Genomic DNA, 18,645 nt, shown 5'->3' on the forward strand with positions numbered 1-18,645 from the left:
ACTTATCAGAATCTGGAATATGGAGCTCTCATGACCATATTTAGTTATTCCACCAGGGATGCCCACTGGCTTGTTTAAAATTTGAAACAAGCTGGCTGGCATTGGGATAGTTGGTTGGATCCTAGCAACCAAGGATGTTATGTGGCTGCCAACATCCTAGCAACCAATGATGCTTACAGCTCACACAGCACCTTCGCTTGCTAAAATGCGGCAACCAGGGCTTCACAGCACCACTGGTTGTTATGGTGCAAGTGGCCTAGCAACCAGTGACATGGGTGGGTAGTTGGCCCTGACTGGAAATTGACACGACCACTAAATTAATGACTTCCAGCTGCAGAAGTTGGAGGTTCAGGTGGACAAACTGGTTAAAATTAGGCATTTTATTATGCCCGTTTAGCAAGCAGTAAATTGCTTGTGTTAAACTCAAGGTCAACCCGAACTTGAAGCTCATCCCTAATGGGCCAACGTTTTATCCTCCATGATGATCTCACTTTAAACAATATCTATATACAACAGCTATTCTATTTATTGCTTACCATTAATAAAGAGTTATTTTTAACAGTTTGAACAGGCTTTAATATTAGAAGTGGTTTTGGTATTTGACTGTCAAACTATGATTGGAAGTTCTATTTCCAGGATATAGTGTATATATGTGTTGGTTGATAAATGAAACTTTGTGTTCATTTGTTCTTTTGTCGCTTTTCTTTTTTTCCTAGAAAGAACTAGGTGATAAGCGATCAGAGAGTATTGATAAAGTCCGCCAGCTTCTGCCATTGCCAAAACAGACTTGTGATGTTATTACTTGTGAGCCCATGGGATCTCTAATTGACACAAAAGGAAACAAAATTGCAGGGTTTGACTCTATTGATAAGAAACAGGTAAACTAAATATTGACTAGTTTTGTATAATTATTTGTCTTTTTCTGTGGTAACTTACATAAATCCAGGACAGGCTTTTTTGTGTGTATACCATGCTGTACAGCATGTTCTTGCCTATGGCATGTTAGATCATGCACAGGGCCACAGATTCAGTCATCGGGTCAAGAAAAAGAGACCCGCACACCCCACTACATATTAATTTGCAGTACCAGGACTGTGTCCCTGTGTTGTTTTACCACCTATAGGCTGTTGTACAAAATTTTGAGGTCATCCACACTGCTAGAAATTAACCTGTACCCAGACTTTGCATACTAAAGTATTTACATGTTCTGAACATACAGTAGAATTACTTCCATACAAGCTCTCGTTCACTTCTGTAGCTAAAGTCATTGTGGGGAAATACATCTTCAAAATTCACAACAGAGACACAGAAAGCCTAACTCTTTTCCTATTACTTTCTGTTGCACTAACTTGCCAGCCCTCTAATGTAAACACGCTGCATGTGGGCGTGGCCTCCTGCACATGAGAAGTATCCATCCTCTCGTGTATGCAGACAGGACTGCGTTATATGAAAGTCATCCTTAAGGCGGAACCCCAGCTTAGAGATGAGCTGTACACTGTCTGCAGTTGTGCAATGAATAGAGTCCCTCTGTAAAAGATTCTGTCCTATGTCACCACACACCTTTGCTCGATGAATATTGCATTTAGGAGGGGCATCGCTGAGTATTTGTCCTCTCCACTAGGGATGAGCTGAACACCCCCCCTGTTCGGTTTTCACCAGAACATGCTAACAGGCAAAAAATTTGTTCGAACGCGCGAACACCATTAAAGTCTATGGGACTCATGAATAATCAAAAGTGCTAATTTTAAAGGCTTATATGCAAGTTATGGTCATAAAAAGTGTTTGGAGACCTGGGTCCTGCCCCAGGGGACAGTATGCCTGTAAAGTGGCGCATTTTTCCTGTGTTTAGACCAGTCTGACAGCAAAATGACATTTCTAAAGGAATAAAAGTTATTTAAAACTACTCGCGATGGAAAGAAGAAGACTTTAAATAAAGGAATTGTCAAAAACTGTCTCTTGTCATTTTTAACTTTTTTGACATTTTTTTGGTGAAATGGCAGGGTTACTTTTGTACCCCATTACCATTTCACACAGGGGGGTGGGATCTGGGGGTCCCCTTGTTAAAGGGGGCTTCCAGATTCCGATAAGCCCCCCACCCGCAGACCCCCACAACCACCGGCCAAGGGTTGTGTGGATGAGGCCCTTGTCCTCATCAACATGGGGACAAGGTGCTTTAGGGGGCTACCTCAAAGCACCCTCCCAATGTTGAGGGCATGTGGCCTGGTACGGTTCAGGAGTGGGGGCGCTCTCTCGTCCCCCCCTCTTTTCCTGCGGCCTGCCAGGTTGCGTGCTCGGATAAGAGTCTGGTATGGATTTTTGGGGGGACCCCACGTCATTTTTTTTTTTTTTGGCTTATATGCATGGTATTGTCATAAAAAGTGTTTGGGGACCTGGGTCCTGCCCCAGGGGACATCTATCAATGCAAAAAAAAGTTGCCGTTGCCGTTTTTTCGGGAGCAGTGATTTTAATAAAGCTTAAAGTGAAACAATAAAAGTGTAATATTCCTTTAAATTTCGTACCTGGGGGGTGTCTATAGTATGCCTGCAAAGGGGCACATGTTTCCCATGTTTAGAACAGTCTGACAGCAAAATGACATTTCAAAGGAAAAAAAGTAATTTAAAACTACTCGCGACTATACCCATTACGTAACCGGGTGACCCTGCCCCCTCTGACGTCACAGGGAAAGCCATAGGGAAGTCCCCGTCAAGTCCCCGTGCGTTAGAGGGGGCGGGGTCACTGGGTGGCCCCGCCCTCCATTATATAAGAAGTGTCAGAAGAAGAGAAGCGTCACACAGCGGGAACCTCCCATGGATGCAGAGCGGCCCAAGAACAAAACGGGGAAGAAAACGCCGTGGAGGAAGATGCTGGATGAGAACACCGGAGCAAGAAGCAGAGGATCAGAGGAAGAAGCAGAGGAAGAAGAAGATGGAGGAAGAAACCCGAAGGGTTCCCATAGACTTTTAAAGGGTGTTCCGCGGCTTTCGAATTTGCTGCGAACACCCCAAATTGTTCGCTGTTCGGCGAACTGGCGAACAGCCGATGTTCGAGTCGAACTCAAAGCTCATCCCTACTCTCCACCACTCCAGCATAACTCTGCCACCTCACCACCAGTCCAGCATAACTCTGCCACCTCACTCCTAGTGACAGAATGGGGTCCTACAGTGCACTAGCACAGACCTCATGCATACACATAAGTAACGCCTCATTCTACCATACAATGGGGCTGGATAAATGGGATCTCCATTTAGACCCAGTTACTTTTGGGGGAACTGACCGCTAGGGAGGGAACCAGAATACCGACCCCCTTGCTACCGGAGGACCTGTCACCCAGGCCTAGTACCGCTCCTCGCTATCTGGCTGCTGTTCATTCCCACCAGGCCATGGTTACCCGTGGCAACTATTCTCGCCCTCTGACTCTCCTGCTGATTTAACTCTTTGTGGTGGCCTTACTCTTGTATCCGTGTGTGTTTTACAGGCCCTGTTCTTCCGATATGATGCAGGCCCCGTTCTTCCAATGTACCACCATGCCCTCCTTTAGAGTAACTTCAGACCAGGCATGAAACCGTTAATGAAACTTTGCTGAGCATTCAGCAGCACAGATCAACAGCACACTGTACATGAGTCCAGCCTCAACTATCTAATGCAGGCTGCCCAGGCCCATACATTCCAGAGAAGCAAAGTCCATTCAGCAAAAGTCTAGTGATGGTACGTTTTTAGTCCAGGGAGAATCCCAGCGGAGTGATCCAGGAGAGGGTCATGCGGTGCAGCAGGGCTATATGTTGCAGCAGTCCTTCCTCTGAAATCCCATTTGGAAGAGAAAGAGAGCTGCTCTGAGCCCTCCCTTTGTATTTATGTGGCTTACAACAGGCGGCAGGACCCAGAAAGCCAGAAAGAGTCTAGACACAATTAACTCCTTCACAGCCTGAACTAACTACATAGCTGCACAGTGCGAATAACACAACAACAGAAATACATTCAATGACACCCCACAAGGACCTGCTTACACAGAAGTGTTTCTAAGCTCTTAGAGACAGACTGAAACTCAGCTCAATTCTTTGTGTTCTTTGAGGATCTTTGAGCATGACACCCAACTTTAGAGTCTTTGGGGGTTGATTTAATGGTGGCAAATAAACTGTCCACTTTGCAAGGAAATTTACCATGGAGCTTAGTGAATAAGGTGAAGTCACTAAACTCTGGGGCAAATTCCCTTGCAAAGTGAACAGGTTATTTGCCCTTAGTAATTCAACCCTTTTGTGTTTTTTGGGAATATTGAGAATGAATAATTTCATAATTCAAGCAGCTAGAGAGATCATTAAGGTCCCACTGTAAAAATCTTTTACAGCTTTTAAAGTGGAGGGCCACCCTGAAAAAAATAAGAAAATTTCACCAAAAATCCTAAAGAAATTAAAAAAAAAAACATTTGAAAAAAAAAATGTTAAACTTACCTGAACCCTTGTTGCTAGGCAGTCTTCCTAATCTGCCTGTTCCTATTCCGCGGCGTCTTCTGCTCCTAGCTGAGTGGCCCCGTTGCCTTCTGGAAACTGTGTGTGTTCCCAGAAAACCACAGGGCCATTCAAAGATCGCTGCGCCGCTCGCGCGTGTGCAGTAGGAAACTGGCAGTGAAGCCACAAGGCTCCACTGCCTGTTTCTCTTACCTAGGATGGCGGTGCCGGGACCCGAGAGCCGAGGGACGGGTCAGCCTCGGGCGGCCGACATCGCGGGCACCCAGGACAGGTAAGTCTACTTATTTAAAGTCAGCAGCTACAGTGTTTGAAGCTGCTGACTTTAAAAATTTTTTTTAGCTGGCCGGAATCCTGCTTTAAGAATGCACACATTATTTATTGCCCATTGCCTGGGCACACCTGCATTTTAAGTTTAGACCGCAGCCCTCTGATGCTTGTATGTACAGCATGTTGTCGTGCTTATGAGGATAATTTTCCTGCACGGTATTTATGAATGAATAATTTTTCCTTGTCAAAAGAAGTTTATTGAGTATACAATGTTATAAAGATACATAAAGTAAGTTTACAGGGATCTATAAAGTAAGCTCATTGTTTTACAGTAGGGTTTATATAGGTAAATATCATGAAATTTCAAATATTAAACATTGGGTTCACGTAAACCTAAATTAAAGATATATATCATTTCCTTAGTTACTTTTGTAGGTATTTAAATGATTTATACCTACTATACATATTGTTTACAAGTAGAGTGTATATAGGTCAAATAAATTCTGATAATGAGCTTTAATCGTAAGGTGGAGAAAAGGAAAGAGAAAGAAGAAAAAGGGTTGAAAGGTAGAGATATGGTCCACAAGGTTGTCCCGCTCGTCAGTTTATTATTCTTTTTAGTTCTCTTTGAAGCCTTAGAATGGGTGTCTCTGTAAGTCATTTAATCTGTTACCATGGCAACAGGACAGAGTCATTGAAGTTTGACAGGAACTGTTGTTTTATCCAAGGATGCCAAAGTTTTTCAAATTTTGGAATTTGATTTTGATCGATGGCTACCATCTTAGCATGGGACATTGTATTATTCATTCTGTGAATGGTTTCTGCTAGTACCAATGTAGGAGATTTCCATGCCTTGGCCACTGTTTGTTTTGCAGCCATTATTAGTTGGATCATAAGTTTGAATTGAGAGAGTGTTAACCATTCCGGTTTTAGATTAAGTAAAGTTAAATATGGATCTGGTTGTATTATTTTTTTAAATATTTTAGATGCAATCACGAAGACTTCCTTCCAGAAGGTTTGGATTACTGGACACGTCCACCATATGTGTAAATATGTGCCTATTTCTGGGCATCCTCGAAAACAAAGAGCTGAGGTATTAGGTGAATATTTTGCCACTCTAGCGGGTACAAGGTACCAGCGAGTTAGGACTTTATAATTTGTCTCCAGTGCTAAGATGTTGGGTGAAGATGACTTAGATGTGAGCCATATGTTAGACCAGTCCGTGTCTTCTAAAGTTTGTCCCAGGTCCTCCTCCCACCTCTGAACGTAAGAGGGTCTATTAAGATTTGCTACTCCATATAATTGATTATAAAGTGATGAAATTGTATCTTTAGCAAATGGATCTTTTGTACAGATTGATTCAAAAATGGATAATTGGGATAATGGTGTATCCCCCTTTAGGAATGGTGTATAGAAATTTTTGATTTGGAGATATCTAAATATCTCAGAGTTTGGTAGATCATATTTTTCTCTAAGCGATGGGAATGAAAGGAATGATTTAGATGCTATGAAGTCATTTAGTGTCTGAATGCCTGATGTTGTCCAAGCTTTAAAAGAATTTGGGTAGATCCATGCCGGATAAAAGGCTGGATTTCTGATAAAAGAAAGGAGAGGATTGTGTGGAGATTGTAACTGATATTTGGTTTTTAGTTTATCCCAGAGAGATAAGAAGTGTTTAGTTATGGGATTATGAATTTTAAAGCGGTCTTTAGGATCAAGCCATAATAAATTTGATATTAATAGAGGGTCATTTTCTGAAGCCTCTATAAATACCCATAATGGGATTTCCTGTTTTGCATGGTATTTGGACAGACTGGCCAAATGTGCTGCTCTGTAGTAGTTAGTAAAATTAGGGTATCCCAGGCCTCCTTTATTTTTGGGAAGATGTAGTGTGTGTATAGGTATACGTGGTTTAGAAGAGCCCCATATAAACGAAGTTGCTCTTTTTTGTACTATTCTCAAAAAATAGGAAGGAATTGGAATAGGGAGGACTCTGAATAGATAAAGCAATTTGGGTAGAATAGTCATTTTGATTGCATTAATCTTCCCTATCCAGGATAAAGGAAGTTGCGACCATTGTTTTATTAGATTTGTGATCTAATACAGGAGGATAATTGGTTGAGAATAAGTCAGAATGAGATGCTGTTAAATGAATTCCAAGATATGGGATTGATTTTTCTGCCCATGTGAATGGGAGTGCAGCCCTAGCCGGGATCAATTCCATGTTTGTGAGTGAAATATTAAGCACTAGGCATTTCTTAGGATTAATCATAAGGCCGGATAGGGCTGCAAATCCATCAAGAGCTGGTATTAAGTTAGGACCAGAGACCTGTGGTGATGATAGAAAAAGTAATATATCGTCTGCAAATATACATAATTTGTGTGTAATACCTCCTACTTCAATGCCAGTTATAGTTTGGTTTGTTCTGATGTATTGGGCCATGGGTTCGAGTATAAGGGCAAATAATAAGGGAGATAATGGGCAACCCTGTCGGGTACCTCTTTCGATATTAAAGGCTTCAGATTTGTATCCAGCATATTTTATATAGGCTTTGGGTTTATTATATAATGCTTTGATCCATGTTAAAAAGTGGGGTCCAAAACCCCATTTTTGTAATGAATATTGCATATATTGCCAGGATACTGTGTCAAATGCCCTCTTAATATCGAGAGATAGAAAACATAAAGGGATTTTCCGTTTTTTAGCAATATGTGCCAATAACACTGCCCTGCGTATATTATCGCCTGCCTGTCTATTTGGTATGAAGCCTACTTGATCTCTATGTATTAATTTTCCTATAATGCTATTGAGGCGTTTTGCTATTATTTTTGCTAATAATTTAATATCGAGGTTTAACAGAGAGATAGGCCGATAATTCACACAGGAAGTATCATCAGAAAGGGGTTTTGGGATCATACAAACAATTGCCATTAGTGTTTCTTGCCGAAAAGAATGTCCATCTAGAAGTTTGTTAAAAGTTTCAGTGAGAATGGGAGAGAGTATTTCTGAGAATGTTTTATAGTATAAAGCCGAGTAGCCGTCTGGGCCTGGTCTTTTGTTAAGTTTTAGGTCTTTTATGGCGTTAGCAACTTCATCTATAGTTATAGGCTCATCCAAACTGCTTTTTTGATTCTGAGATAACTCAGGTAAGGTTATTTTTGAGAAGAAGGATTCAGCCTCTGTAGGATTAAATTCATTGTTTGTCTTGTATAAAGTTGCGAGATGTGAGTGAAATTTATGGACTATTTTAACTGGATTACAAGTGTAAACATTTTTTGATAATTTCAAACATATTGGTTTGAAAGATTTGTTAGTTGAATTTAATGCCCGAGCCAAATATGTACCTGGTTTGTTTGTATTCATGTAGAAATTGTGTTTGGAGCGTTTGAGGGATTTATCAACTGACTCAGTGAGAAATAGATCGTATTCCAATCTAGATTTTTCCAGATGAGATTTTGTACTCTGAGATGGATTATCTTGAAATGATATGTAGGCTGCATTAAAATTGAGTTCTAGTTTTTTTGCTAGATTTTTGCGTTCCTGTTTAAATAGTGCCATTTGTCTTTGTATTGTACCACGCAAGACAGGCTTATGAGCTTCCCACAGTGTTAATGGGGAGATGTCTGTTGTATTATTAATTGATATGTATTCCTTTAAAGCTTGTTCAATGGCCATCTGATGTAGCGGGTGTTTGAGCATTATGTCCGGTAAGTACCACGTTGGGTCATGCGCTTTTGGTATGGCTGAGGCTATAGTAGTGTATACTGCATTATGGTCAGACCACGGAATCGGAATTATATCTGATGCAATAATTTCTGGTATCATTCCTATTGTTAGAAAAATATGATCTATTCTGGTGAAGGTTTGATGAGGGTGCGAGAAATAAGTGAATTTCTTTTTCATTGGGTTACTTTCTCTCCATGAATCTACCAGATTGTATTTGGAAAGAAGTTGAGAAAAAGGTAATCTAGAGGTTATTTTGGATGGTGTAAAAGGTGATTTATCTAGAAATGGGAGGAGGACCTGGTTCGAATCCCCACACATTATTACTGTTCCTATTTTGTGTGTATTAATCACTTGTAATATATGTGAGAGGAATGGTGTAGGTTGTTTGTTAGGAGCGTAGTAGGAAATCACCGTGATTGCTGTATCCATTATATAACCCATGAGTATCAGGTATCTACCTTCTGGGTCTTTAATTTCTGATGATAAGGTGAATGGTGTGGATCGGTGAAATGCAATTAGAGTTCCCCTTTGCTTGGTACAGGCAGAAGCCGTGTAAATTTGTTGATAAAAAGGAGAAATATATTTTGGAGTAGAATCTTTGGTGAAGTGTGTTTCTTGGAGGCATACTATGGGAGCCTTCTTGTTATGGAAAGTACGGAAGGCTTTGGTCCTTTTTTGAGGGACATTTATTCCCTGAACATTCAGGGAAAGTATATTCAGTGGTGCCATGGCAATAGATCAAATAGTTTTGGCTTACTTTTTGTTATGCAGAGCTGACTGCGCAGATCAACCTGTGTGGACTGAAGAGATGAATAGATAGAAAAGAAACCAGTGAATTCTGGAGTAAAGAGTAAACAAAAAACATACGAGATTAGATGATACATTGTATAAATTATTTTTTGCAAGTAATCACAATTTACCCGTGAAAGAGAATAAATATCTCTCTCAGGGGAATAAGTGCCTTCGTCACACTCCCACATAATATGGTTGGGAGAATGAGGAGGGCTAATGGGGGTACACGGATCTTCCACTTACAGGAGAGAAGTGCTATGTCAAAAGACATCAAAATGATGTTTCATTAATTGGAGTGCAGAATATAGTTTTTGTTGAAATTATTTATTCCAGGGTGGTTGTATATGGTTAGTCTTGCCCTAGGCTAAATAATTCAGTTAGAAAGGTACTGTTAATAACTTTGGTATTGATGAAGATAGTTTGAATTATTTTGGGATTTTAACCCTTTTAGAGTAAACAATTACATATTTTATTCATATGTAACTGTTTAGATATGTTAACTCATAAAATTGAGGTTGTATTGCTTCAGATTAGAATAAACAAAAACATAATTCTAGGAACTAGTTAGGTAATAATATATTTGTTTTAAGAAAAGAAAGAAAAAGCTTCCATTACTTCTGGATTATTGAACATATTTGTCCTAAAAAGTAATAAATCTATTGTTATTACCTGATAATATATAACTGAACAAGAATTTCCTTATTTCACTTATATATTCTAAGGCTATATGAATCAGAAGTAATAAGAAATATAACTGGAATGTAAGATGATCCCACACAGTGTGTGACTATCAGAATGCAGTTACATTCAGTTATAAATACAGGTTTTTTATAGAGAACCATCTCTTAGTATAATAAATGAAGAGATATCAGGAATTAGGATGTCAGTCCATTGAATCTTCTTGGTCCATGGATGATGTGGCATAACGGCCTCTTTTGTGAGAATGATGATTCCCATTTTGTTCTGAAATTTTCTGGGTGCTGCCTGAAGGTGAAGATGACGCCATTCTTCTGCGTGTGGGAGTGTTGCTGCTTGTGGGTTCTGTCAGATTTAATTTTAAAAGGGTTTGTTGTAGTTCATCTGCTGATCTGCTTCTGTAAATTGTACCTTGGTAGTTAAATCTGACTGAAAAGGGGAAGCCCCATTGATACATAATGTTGTGGCGTTGCAGTTCCATTAGTTGGGGTTTCATGGATCGTCTTTTAGTAATAGTAAGTTGGGATAGGTCAGCAAAAATTTGATACTTGTGTCCTTGAAAATTAAGTTCCTTTTTTTCTCTTGCAGCAATTAGTATTTGTTCTTTCGTTCTGTAATAATGAAATTTTGTGATTATATCACGTGGGGGTCCATCTTTCTTTTTGGCTGTGAGGGCTCTGTGTACTCTGTCCAGTTCTAAACGTTCAATAGGGATATCTGGCTTTAGTTCTTGTAATAGAGCAGTAATAGTAGATTGCAGGTCTGTCACAGTTTCAGGTATTCCCCTTATGCGCAAGTTTGAACGTCTGGCTCTATTTTCGTAATCTTCGAGCTTAGTTTGAAGTATTAAATTCTCTTTTTTTAATTGTTCCAATTCTGTTATATTTTCTTGGGTTGTAATTTTAATTTCATCCATTTTTATTTCTAAGGCTGCGGTGCGGTTTCCCAGCTCTCTTATTTCTTTGGTTAGGCTTTTTGTTATTTGGTCTGAGGTTTGTTTTAAAGCCTTATGAAGCATCTTTTCAAATTGTAATAATATTACTGGGGATACTGAGGAGGCTTGTGGAGAAGTTTGTGAGAGGATTTGTTCTGTATCTGACTCAAATGGAGAGTCTTGCTGTGACATTTTCTGTCTGTGAGAGCGCACTGATGCTGTATCTTGTGAGGTGACTGGAGCTGCTTCAGCTGCAGTGAGTGCCTGTGAGCTCTTTGTGAGGTGATTTTTATTTCTGCCACGGTTTCCTCCCAGTACCATATTTCCTGCCCAAACTTTCACAGTTTGTTCCCTGGGGCAAAAAGGTTCAAATGGATACCTTTTGAGCCTGCAGGCTCCGCTTTGTCCTTCTCTTCTCTCCTCAGCGGTGTGGAGCTCTAACAATGCATGTCTGCTCCGCTGGGCTCCGCCTCCTGCCCCCGAATGAATCATTTTTAAACGATAATATTTTAAAGATACAGGATCAATCAATATGAACACAGAATAAAAAAAAGGAGATTTATTCACCAGATATGTATTCACACAAAATAGTTATATATATATATATATATATATATATATATATATATATATATATATATATATACAGTCAGGTCCATAAATATTGGGACATTGACGCAATTCTAATCTTTTTGTCTCTATACACCACCACAAAGGATTTGAAATGAAATGAACAAGATGTGCTTTAACTGCAGACTTTCAGCTTTAATTTGAGGGTATTTACATCCAAATCAGATGAACGATGTAGGAATTACAACAGTTTGTATATGTGCCTCCCACTTTTTAATGGACCAAAAGTAATGGGACAGATTAACAATCATCCATCAAACCTTCACTTTTTAATACTTGGTTGCAAATCCTTTGCAGTCAATTACAGCCTGAAGTCTGGAACGCATAGACATCACCAGACGCTGGGTTTCATCCCTGGTGATGCTCTGCCAGGCCTCTACTGCAACTGTCTTTAGTTCCTGCTTGTTCTTGGGGCATTTTCCCTTCAGTTTAGTCTTCAGCAAGTGAAATGCATGCTCAATCGGATTCAGGTCAGGTGATTGACTTGGCCATTGCATAACAATCCACTTCTTTCCCTTAAAAAATTGTTTTGTTGTTTTCGCAGTATGCTTTGGGTCATTGTCCATCTGTACTGTGAAGCGCCATCCAATGAGTTCTGAAGCATTTTGCTGAATATGAGCAGATAATATTGCCCGAAACACTCCAGAATTCATCCTGCTGATTTTGTCAGCAGTCACATTATCAATAAATACAGGAGAACCAGTTCCATTGGCAGCCATACATGCCCACGCCATGACACTACTACCACAATGCTTTACTGATGAGGTGGTATGCATTGGATCATGAGCAGTTCCTTTCCTTCTCCATACTCTTCTCTTTCCATCACTCTGGTACAAGTTGATCTTGGTCTCATCTGTCTATAGGATGTTGTTTCAGAACTGTGAAGGCTTTTTTAGATGTTGTTTGGCAAACTCTAATATGGCCTTCCTGTTTTTGAGGCTCACCAATGGTTTACATCTTGTGGTGAACCCTCTGTATTCACTCTGGTGAAGTCTTCTCTTGATTGTTGACTTTGACACACATACACCTACCTCCTGGAGAGAGTTCTTGATGTGACCAACTATTGTGAATGGTGTTTTCTTCACCAGGGAAAGAATTCTTCGGTCATTCACCACAGTTGTTTTCTGTGGTCTTCCGGGTCTTTTGGTGTTGCTGAGCTCACCGGTGCGTTCTTTCATTTTAAGGATGTTCCAAACAGTTGATTTGGCCACACCTAATGTTTTTGCTATCTCTCTTATGGGTTTGTTTTGTTTTTCAGCCTAATGATGGCTTGCTTAACTGATAATGACAGCTCTTTTGATCTCATATTGAGAGTTGACAGCAACAGATTCCAAATGCAAACAGCACACTTGAAATGAACTCTGGACCTTTTATCTGCTCCTTGTAAATGGGATAATGAGGAAATAACACACACCTGGCCATGTAGCAGCTGAGCAGCCAATTGTCCCATTACTTTTGGTCCCTTAAAAAGTGGCAGGCACATATAAAAACTGTTGTAATTCCTACACCGTTCACCTGATTTGGATGTAAATACCCTCAAACTAAAGCTGACAGTCTGCAGTTAAAGCACATCTTGTTCATTTCATTTCAAATCCATTGTGGTGGTGTATAGAGCCAAAAAGATTAGAATTGTGTCAGTGTCCCAATATTTATGGACCTGACTGTATGTGTATATATATATATATATATATATATATATATATATATATATACAGGGCTTTTTTTCTCGGAGAATAGGTGCAGGAACTCCCCCTGTCTGAGTCACCCCTTGTCTCTGCCCCCTACCCACCTCTGACCACCGTCCCTTTATTCCATCCCCTACCCACCTACCAGTACTGCCCCTTTCAGAGAATATAGAACCAATTATCGTTTTGTGGTGCTAAATCATTTGTATGAAACAGGTTGATGATAAAAAAGAAAAGCAGTAAAATAGATCCCCTGCAATCAGCAACAATAGTATCCCAGCAATAGATCCCCACACAACAATAGACTCCTCCAGCAACAATGGACTACCCACTACAAAATATCACGCCCAGTAACAAAATATCCACCCAAGCAACATTAGACCCCCCAGCAGCAACAACAGATCTCCCAGCAGCCAGCATCAATAGATCCTCCAGCAGCCAGTAAAAATAGACCTCTCCCTCAACAGTAGACCCCTTCCAGCAGCATAAGACCCCCCAGCAACAATAGATTCCCCATCAGCAACAATAGACCCTCACACAAAATCAGATCCCCACCAGTGACAATAGATCCCCCAGCAGCCAACATCAATAGACCCTCCAGCACACCCCACACCCCATGCTATTACATACATTCAGTGCTGGAGGTGCCGGAACTGCATTCCCCCCGCATTCCCGCTGAAAAAAGCCCTGTATAAATATAGATGTATATATATATTGACAAAAACAAACGTTACATGAAACTAAAAATACTGATCGTGCTACATAAAATTTTGAATATCAATTGAAACACCCACTAATGGGAGTGTTATGCTCTTTAAATGACGCAGAAATGATAAACTACCCTGTAGAATCAATAATCTTGTAAAATGACAACTAGACAGAATGTCTGTATTTCATAATTTTAACTGTTACGATACTGCAGATAAGTAAGTGGTTAACAACATGAAATAAAATTAGATGTTTGTTATGTGAATAGGATGGAAACTATACCATGAAAAATTGAAAATTGAAGCTTAGATAAAAATCTACAAGTCGGTTACTGATTCAAGAGAAATATTTATCCAACTGTAGAATACTCAATAAATCAATATTTAAGAGAACACAAATGAATATCAGGTAACATCATTATGACATAATTACCCTTTCCAAGATGGCTACTGCTTAAACAGGAATAACTTACTTTCTTAAGCATAAGGTGTCAAGGAATCTTCATGAATGCAGAGATATGAATGGAGTGTGTGTGTCTGCGTGTCTGATTGGGTGTCCTTCCATGGAATCTATCCTGATCCTAAAAACCATTTCAGACGATAGGCTCATAAAATGTATACTAAGCCCAACCCAAAAGGTATGATTTTTTTTCATTTGGTTGAAAAAAATCTATTGATTAACCACTTAGCCACGGAAGATTTTACCCCCTTCCTGACCAGAGCATTTTTTACAATTTGGCACTGCGTCGCTTTAACTGGTAATTGCGCGGTCATGCAATGCTGTACCCAAACTAAATTTGCGTTCTTTTTTCCACACAAATAGAGCTTTCTTTTGGTGGTATGTGATCACCTCTGCGGTTTTTATTTTTTGCTCTATAAACATAAAAAGAGCAACAATTTTGGAAAAAAAAACAATATTTTTTACTTTTTGCTATAATAAATATCCCCAAAAATGTTTTTAAAAAACAAATGTCTTCATCGGTTTAGGCCAATATATATTCTTCTACATATTTTTGTTAAAACATTTGCAATAAGCGTATATTTATTGGTTTGTGCAAAAGTTCAGACAGATCAGAGACCTTTGACACATTTTTGGGACCACTGACATTTATACAGTGATCAGTGCTATAAAAATGCACTGATTACTGTGTAAATGTCACTGGTAGGGAAGGGTTTAACACTAGGTGGCGATCAAGGGGTTAAATGTGTTCCCTAGTTAGTGTTTCTTATTGTATGGGGATGTGACTGACTGGGGGAGGAGACATATCGCTGTTCCTACTTACTAGGAACAAACAATCTGTCTCTTCTCTTCTGACAGAACAGGTGTAAACAGACAAATCCCCGTTCCGGCTCTCGTGCCCGTGATTGCGGGTGGCTGGCGGCATTTGCGGCCACGCGCATCGTGTCCCCCGCCATGTCACTGGTGCGCACACCTTCGGCAGCTTTTGAAGGAGACAACATACCCATACGTTGTTTTGCGCACCCGTGCCATTTTGCTGACGTATATTGGTTTGAGCCAGTCGGCAAGTGGTTAGTGGATTTAGGTAATATCACTTCCAACCACTAGGCATGTCTGAGGGCAGAAATACCTGTTCTGAAATATCTGTTAAATGATATGTTCTATTTTCATAATATGTATGGTGTATATATATTTGTATAGTGGTGCTGATGAATATATATATAATATTTAGGAACTCTGGTAACCGGTACAATGTACAATACAACCAGTATAATTTTAATCATCATGCCACATAAAATTATGGTATATGGATTAATATATTACTTAATATATTATTGTAGATCCTATGAGTACTTATTTATCTAGGTAAAGACAGATGCTATGTGGATATATTATATAGACATGGTCACGATAGAAATGTCATTCATAACAATTACTACTCCTGCTGCCCTCACCGCTTCCATCGAAAATATTAAAATGCAGAAACTTTTTGAAGACCCCTTGTAGAACCGCTACAAGAAGACCTTGAAAAAAATTTAGTGGTGAGTGCCTACATGGCAGATGAGATTCAATATTGAAAATTGTAAACGTATCCGCTTGGGCCCCAAAATCATATACAGAAGATACTAATTAGGAGGTGCTCCTCTGGGGGAAATCAGGAAAGAATAAGATCTGGGGGTCCTTGTAGACCATACAAGAAGATTCCAGAGAAGGGCAACGCTATTATTAAGGGGGGTAGAGGACCTAATTTATGAGGGAAGATTACAGAATTTAAGCATTTTCTTGTTGAATAAAAGGCATTTAATACTAGCATTATACAAATCTATCAATGGTGACACAGCATAGGACATAAACTCTTCAATCTAGGAACTCTGAAGAGACATGCGGCCACAACATAAAGTTGGGCTATAGGAGATTTATTCTTATATCACACAAGGGGTCCTTACTGTCACAACAGTAAAAATGTGGAACTCCCTTCCACGGTTAAGGTACAAGCTAGTTAACTTCAAAAAGACTTTTAGACAAGTTTCTCGGTGAACACAATAGACCGGGATATGGGAATCAATACTGATGTGTATACACATAAAGAAATATATGTTGAACTGGATGGATCTGTGTCTTTATTCAGTCTTACCAACCATATACTGTAACTATGTAAATATGTTGGTTTATGGTAGACTGGGGATGGGTTAAACCATCTATCAAGTTTGTATAACTTTCTGTGTCCCCATTGGGGAAATGTACCCCTCTCATTGTAATGCTCACCATTACCACCAAGAAGGAATCTTAAGGGAAATCCAAAATGGGGAAATTGTCCTCAGAACAAGAGTTGAATAGAAATCATTTTCTTCCTGGGACAAATGTCTAAGAGGGAAATTCCCTTCACTTTTGGGAGATTTCCTCTAACTTTATTTCTTTGTTATTGAAATTTTCCTAGTGGTACGCAGACAGCAAAATAATAACATGGCAGGAGTTTTAACTCTTCCCTGCTTTATACAAAACTAAAAGAAAAGGTTTTGGCTATACATACACTTTAAATAATACATTTTATTGGTAGAAAAATTTAAAATGTGTTCAAGCTGTCAAAACACTTCAGGTCTTCATAAGAATAAATACACAATGGTGTGCTACAACAACGTGTCTGAAACACAGACCTGAGTTGTCTCAAAAAACTTTCAGTTTTTATCTACTCAACCAATAAAATGGATCACTCCACTATCTCCTGAGGTATAAAGCTGGAATCTGGGTTAAATACAGATCTATTTTACCTGCCAGAGCATTTGCAATTCTTTGCAGCCAGCCTTCTGACCCAGTCACTTCTGTCAAACAGCACAGCCAGGCCACTTTGGTTAAGTAATACAGCCCTGTAATAAGCTGACAGTACTATGCAAAGCAATAAAGTTTAATTAGCTTAGTTATCAACCCATCCCATTTCTAGTGTTGCTGTGCCAAGATTTTACAAAGCCTAATAGCAAGACTGACTGAGGTACCTTTTGATATTCCTATGTAAAAAAAATACAATATATTTTAGTGGATACGTAAGTTATGACATATTTGTTAAAGCATTTTATAGCATGCCATGCTTGTATCGTTCTGCAGGGTCTTCAGGTTTCAACCAAACAAAAGGTGTCTCCTTGGGACCTATTTGAAGGTCACAAGAACCCAGCTCCTCTCTCATGGGCCTGGTTTGGCACTGTTCGTGTGGACAGAAAAGTAATTAAATATGAGGAACAACATCACCTTCTTCTCAACCACACACATCCAAAACCCAAACCTCCTAGTTATTACTTGGAGCCCTTGCCACTTCCCCCAGAAGAGGAGGAAGAAGAAGATGAACCCAGCACTTCGGTGTATGCAGACCCAGAAGGAAAAACAACAGATTTATCTGATCCTGGCAAATTGGTAACTGATGAAGAAAAAAAGTCCAAAAGCAGAAAGCGGAAAACCAAGACCAACCCAAGAACAGACGTATGTTACTGTTTAATTCCTTGTGTGCATCTAATTGCCTGCAGAACTCTTGCAAGTTCTAGAGTGCCGGCCACAGCTATTTGAGTTATTTTTGTCACTGTTTACTTACGGTAATTAAATGCTGTTTTCATGTCCTTTGAAGAGAAGTTCATCAGGGTGGCAGCCATTCTAGAGACAGCTGCTTTCCATTTGATTTCACTGGGTAACTAAGCAGCCTGTGCCAGGTGTAAGGCCACAGAGACCAGTACACAAAATGTAATGTGTTAAAGTTATTACTATAAGAAAACCCACCTTGACAATAAAATTTCCCATGAACAAATGTCTCTTTTCCCCTTCTGGCCCACAATGAATGCTTAAAGGTCCCCACTCAGACTATCAAGGTCCGATGAGTTCCATGCTGACTAGTGAGGGTGCAGGCTGAGGAGAGGTCTGTCCAGACCCAGAGCACTCTGCAGAAATAGGAAGAGAGAACAGCGCTGGATATCTGGGCTTGTAAGTGTCTGTTTAATTAAAAGTCAGCAACTACAATATTTGCAGCTGCTGACTTTTAATTATTTCAGAAACAAAGGTCCTCAAAGTTTTGCCATCTGAAGCTTTCCTCACTGACAGAAAGGAAAAAGAAGTGAGCTAAGATAGCCCAGGAGCTGCAAACCTTACCTGGTCCAAGTGATTAGCAGGTAAAAGCAGCCTCAGCTTGATTCATCCAGGTCATATCCCCAACTTGTTTTGCCCCACCCTGGGGCTTAATCATGGAGAACCTCGGGTGCATGATTAAGCCCCAGAGGCATGACAAAAGATGTTGGGGACCTGGCCTAG

General features: G+C 39.8%; 1 protein-coding gene across 5 annotated transcripts in view; it reads left to right on the forward strand.

Moving 5' to 3' along the window:
* MED12L (mediator complex subunit 12L) overlaps positions 1-18,645 on the forward strand; it is a 777,103-nt gene that overhangs the window by 620,505 nt on the left and 137,953 nt on the right. For all 5 annotated transcript variants that reach the window (XR_012243786.1, XM_073625995.1, XM_073625994.1 and 2 more), the window contains exons 36-37: positions 717-878; positions 17,461-17,829. Coding sequence is in view for 4 of the 5 variants with exons in the window: in XM_073625995.1 (XP_073482096.1) it covers positions 717-878; positions 17,461-17,829 (531 nt within the window). In the remaining variant the exon portion in view is untranslated. The remainder of the gene's footprint in view (positions 1-716; positions 879-17,460; positions 17,830-18,645) is intronic.

The sequence above is a fragment of the Aquarana catesbeiana genome, linkage group LG04 (assembly GCF_042186555.1).
Source record: "Aquarana catesbeiana isolate 2022-GZ linkage group LG04, ASM4218655v1, whole genome shotgun sequence".
Classification (NCBI taxonomy): Eukaryota; Metazoa; Chordata; class Amphibia; order Anura; family Ranidae; genus Aquarana; species Aquarana catesbeiana.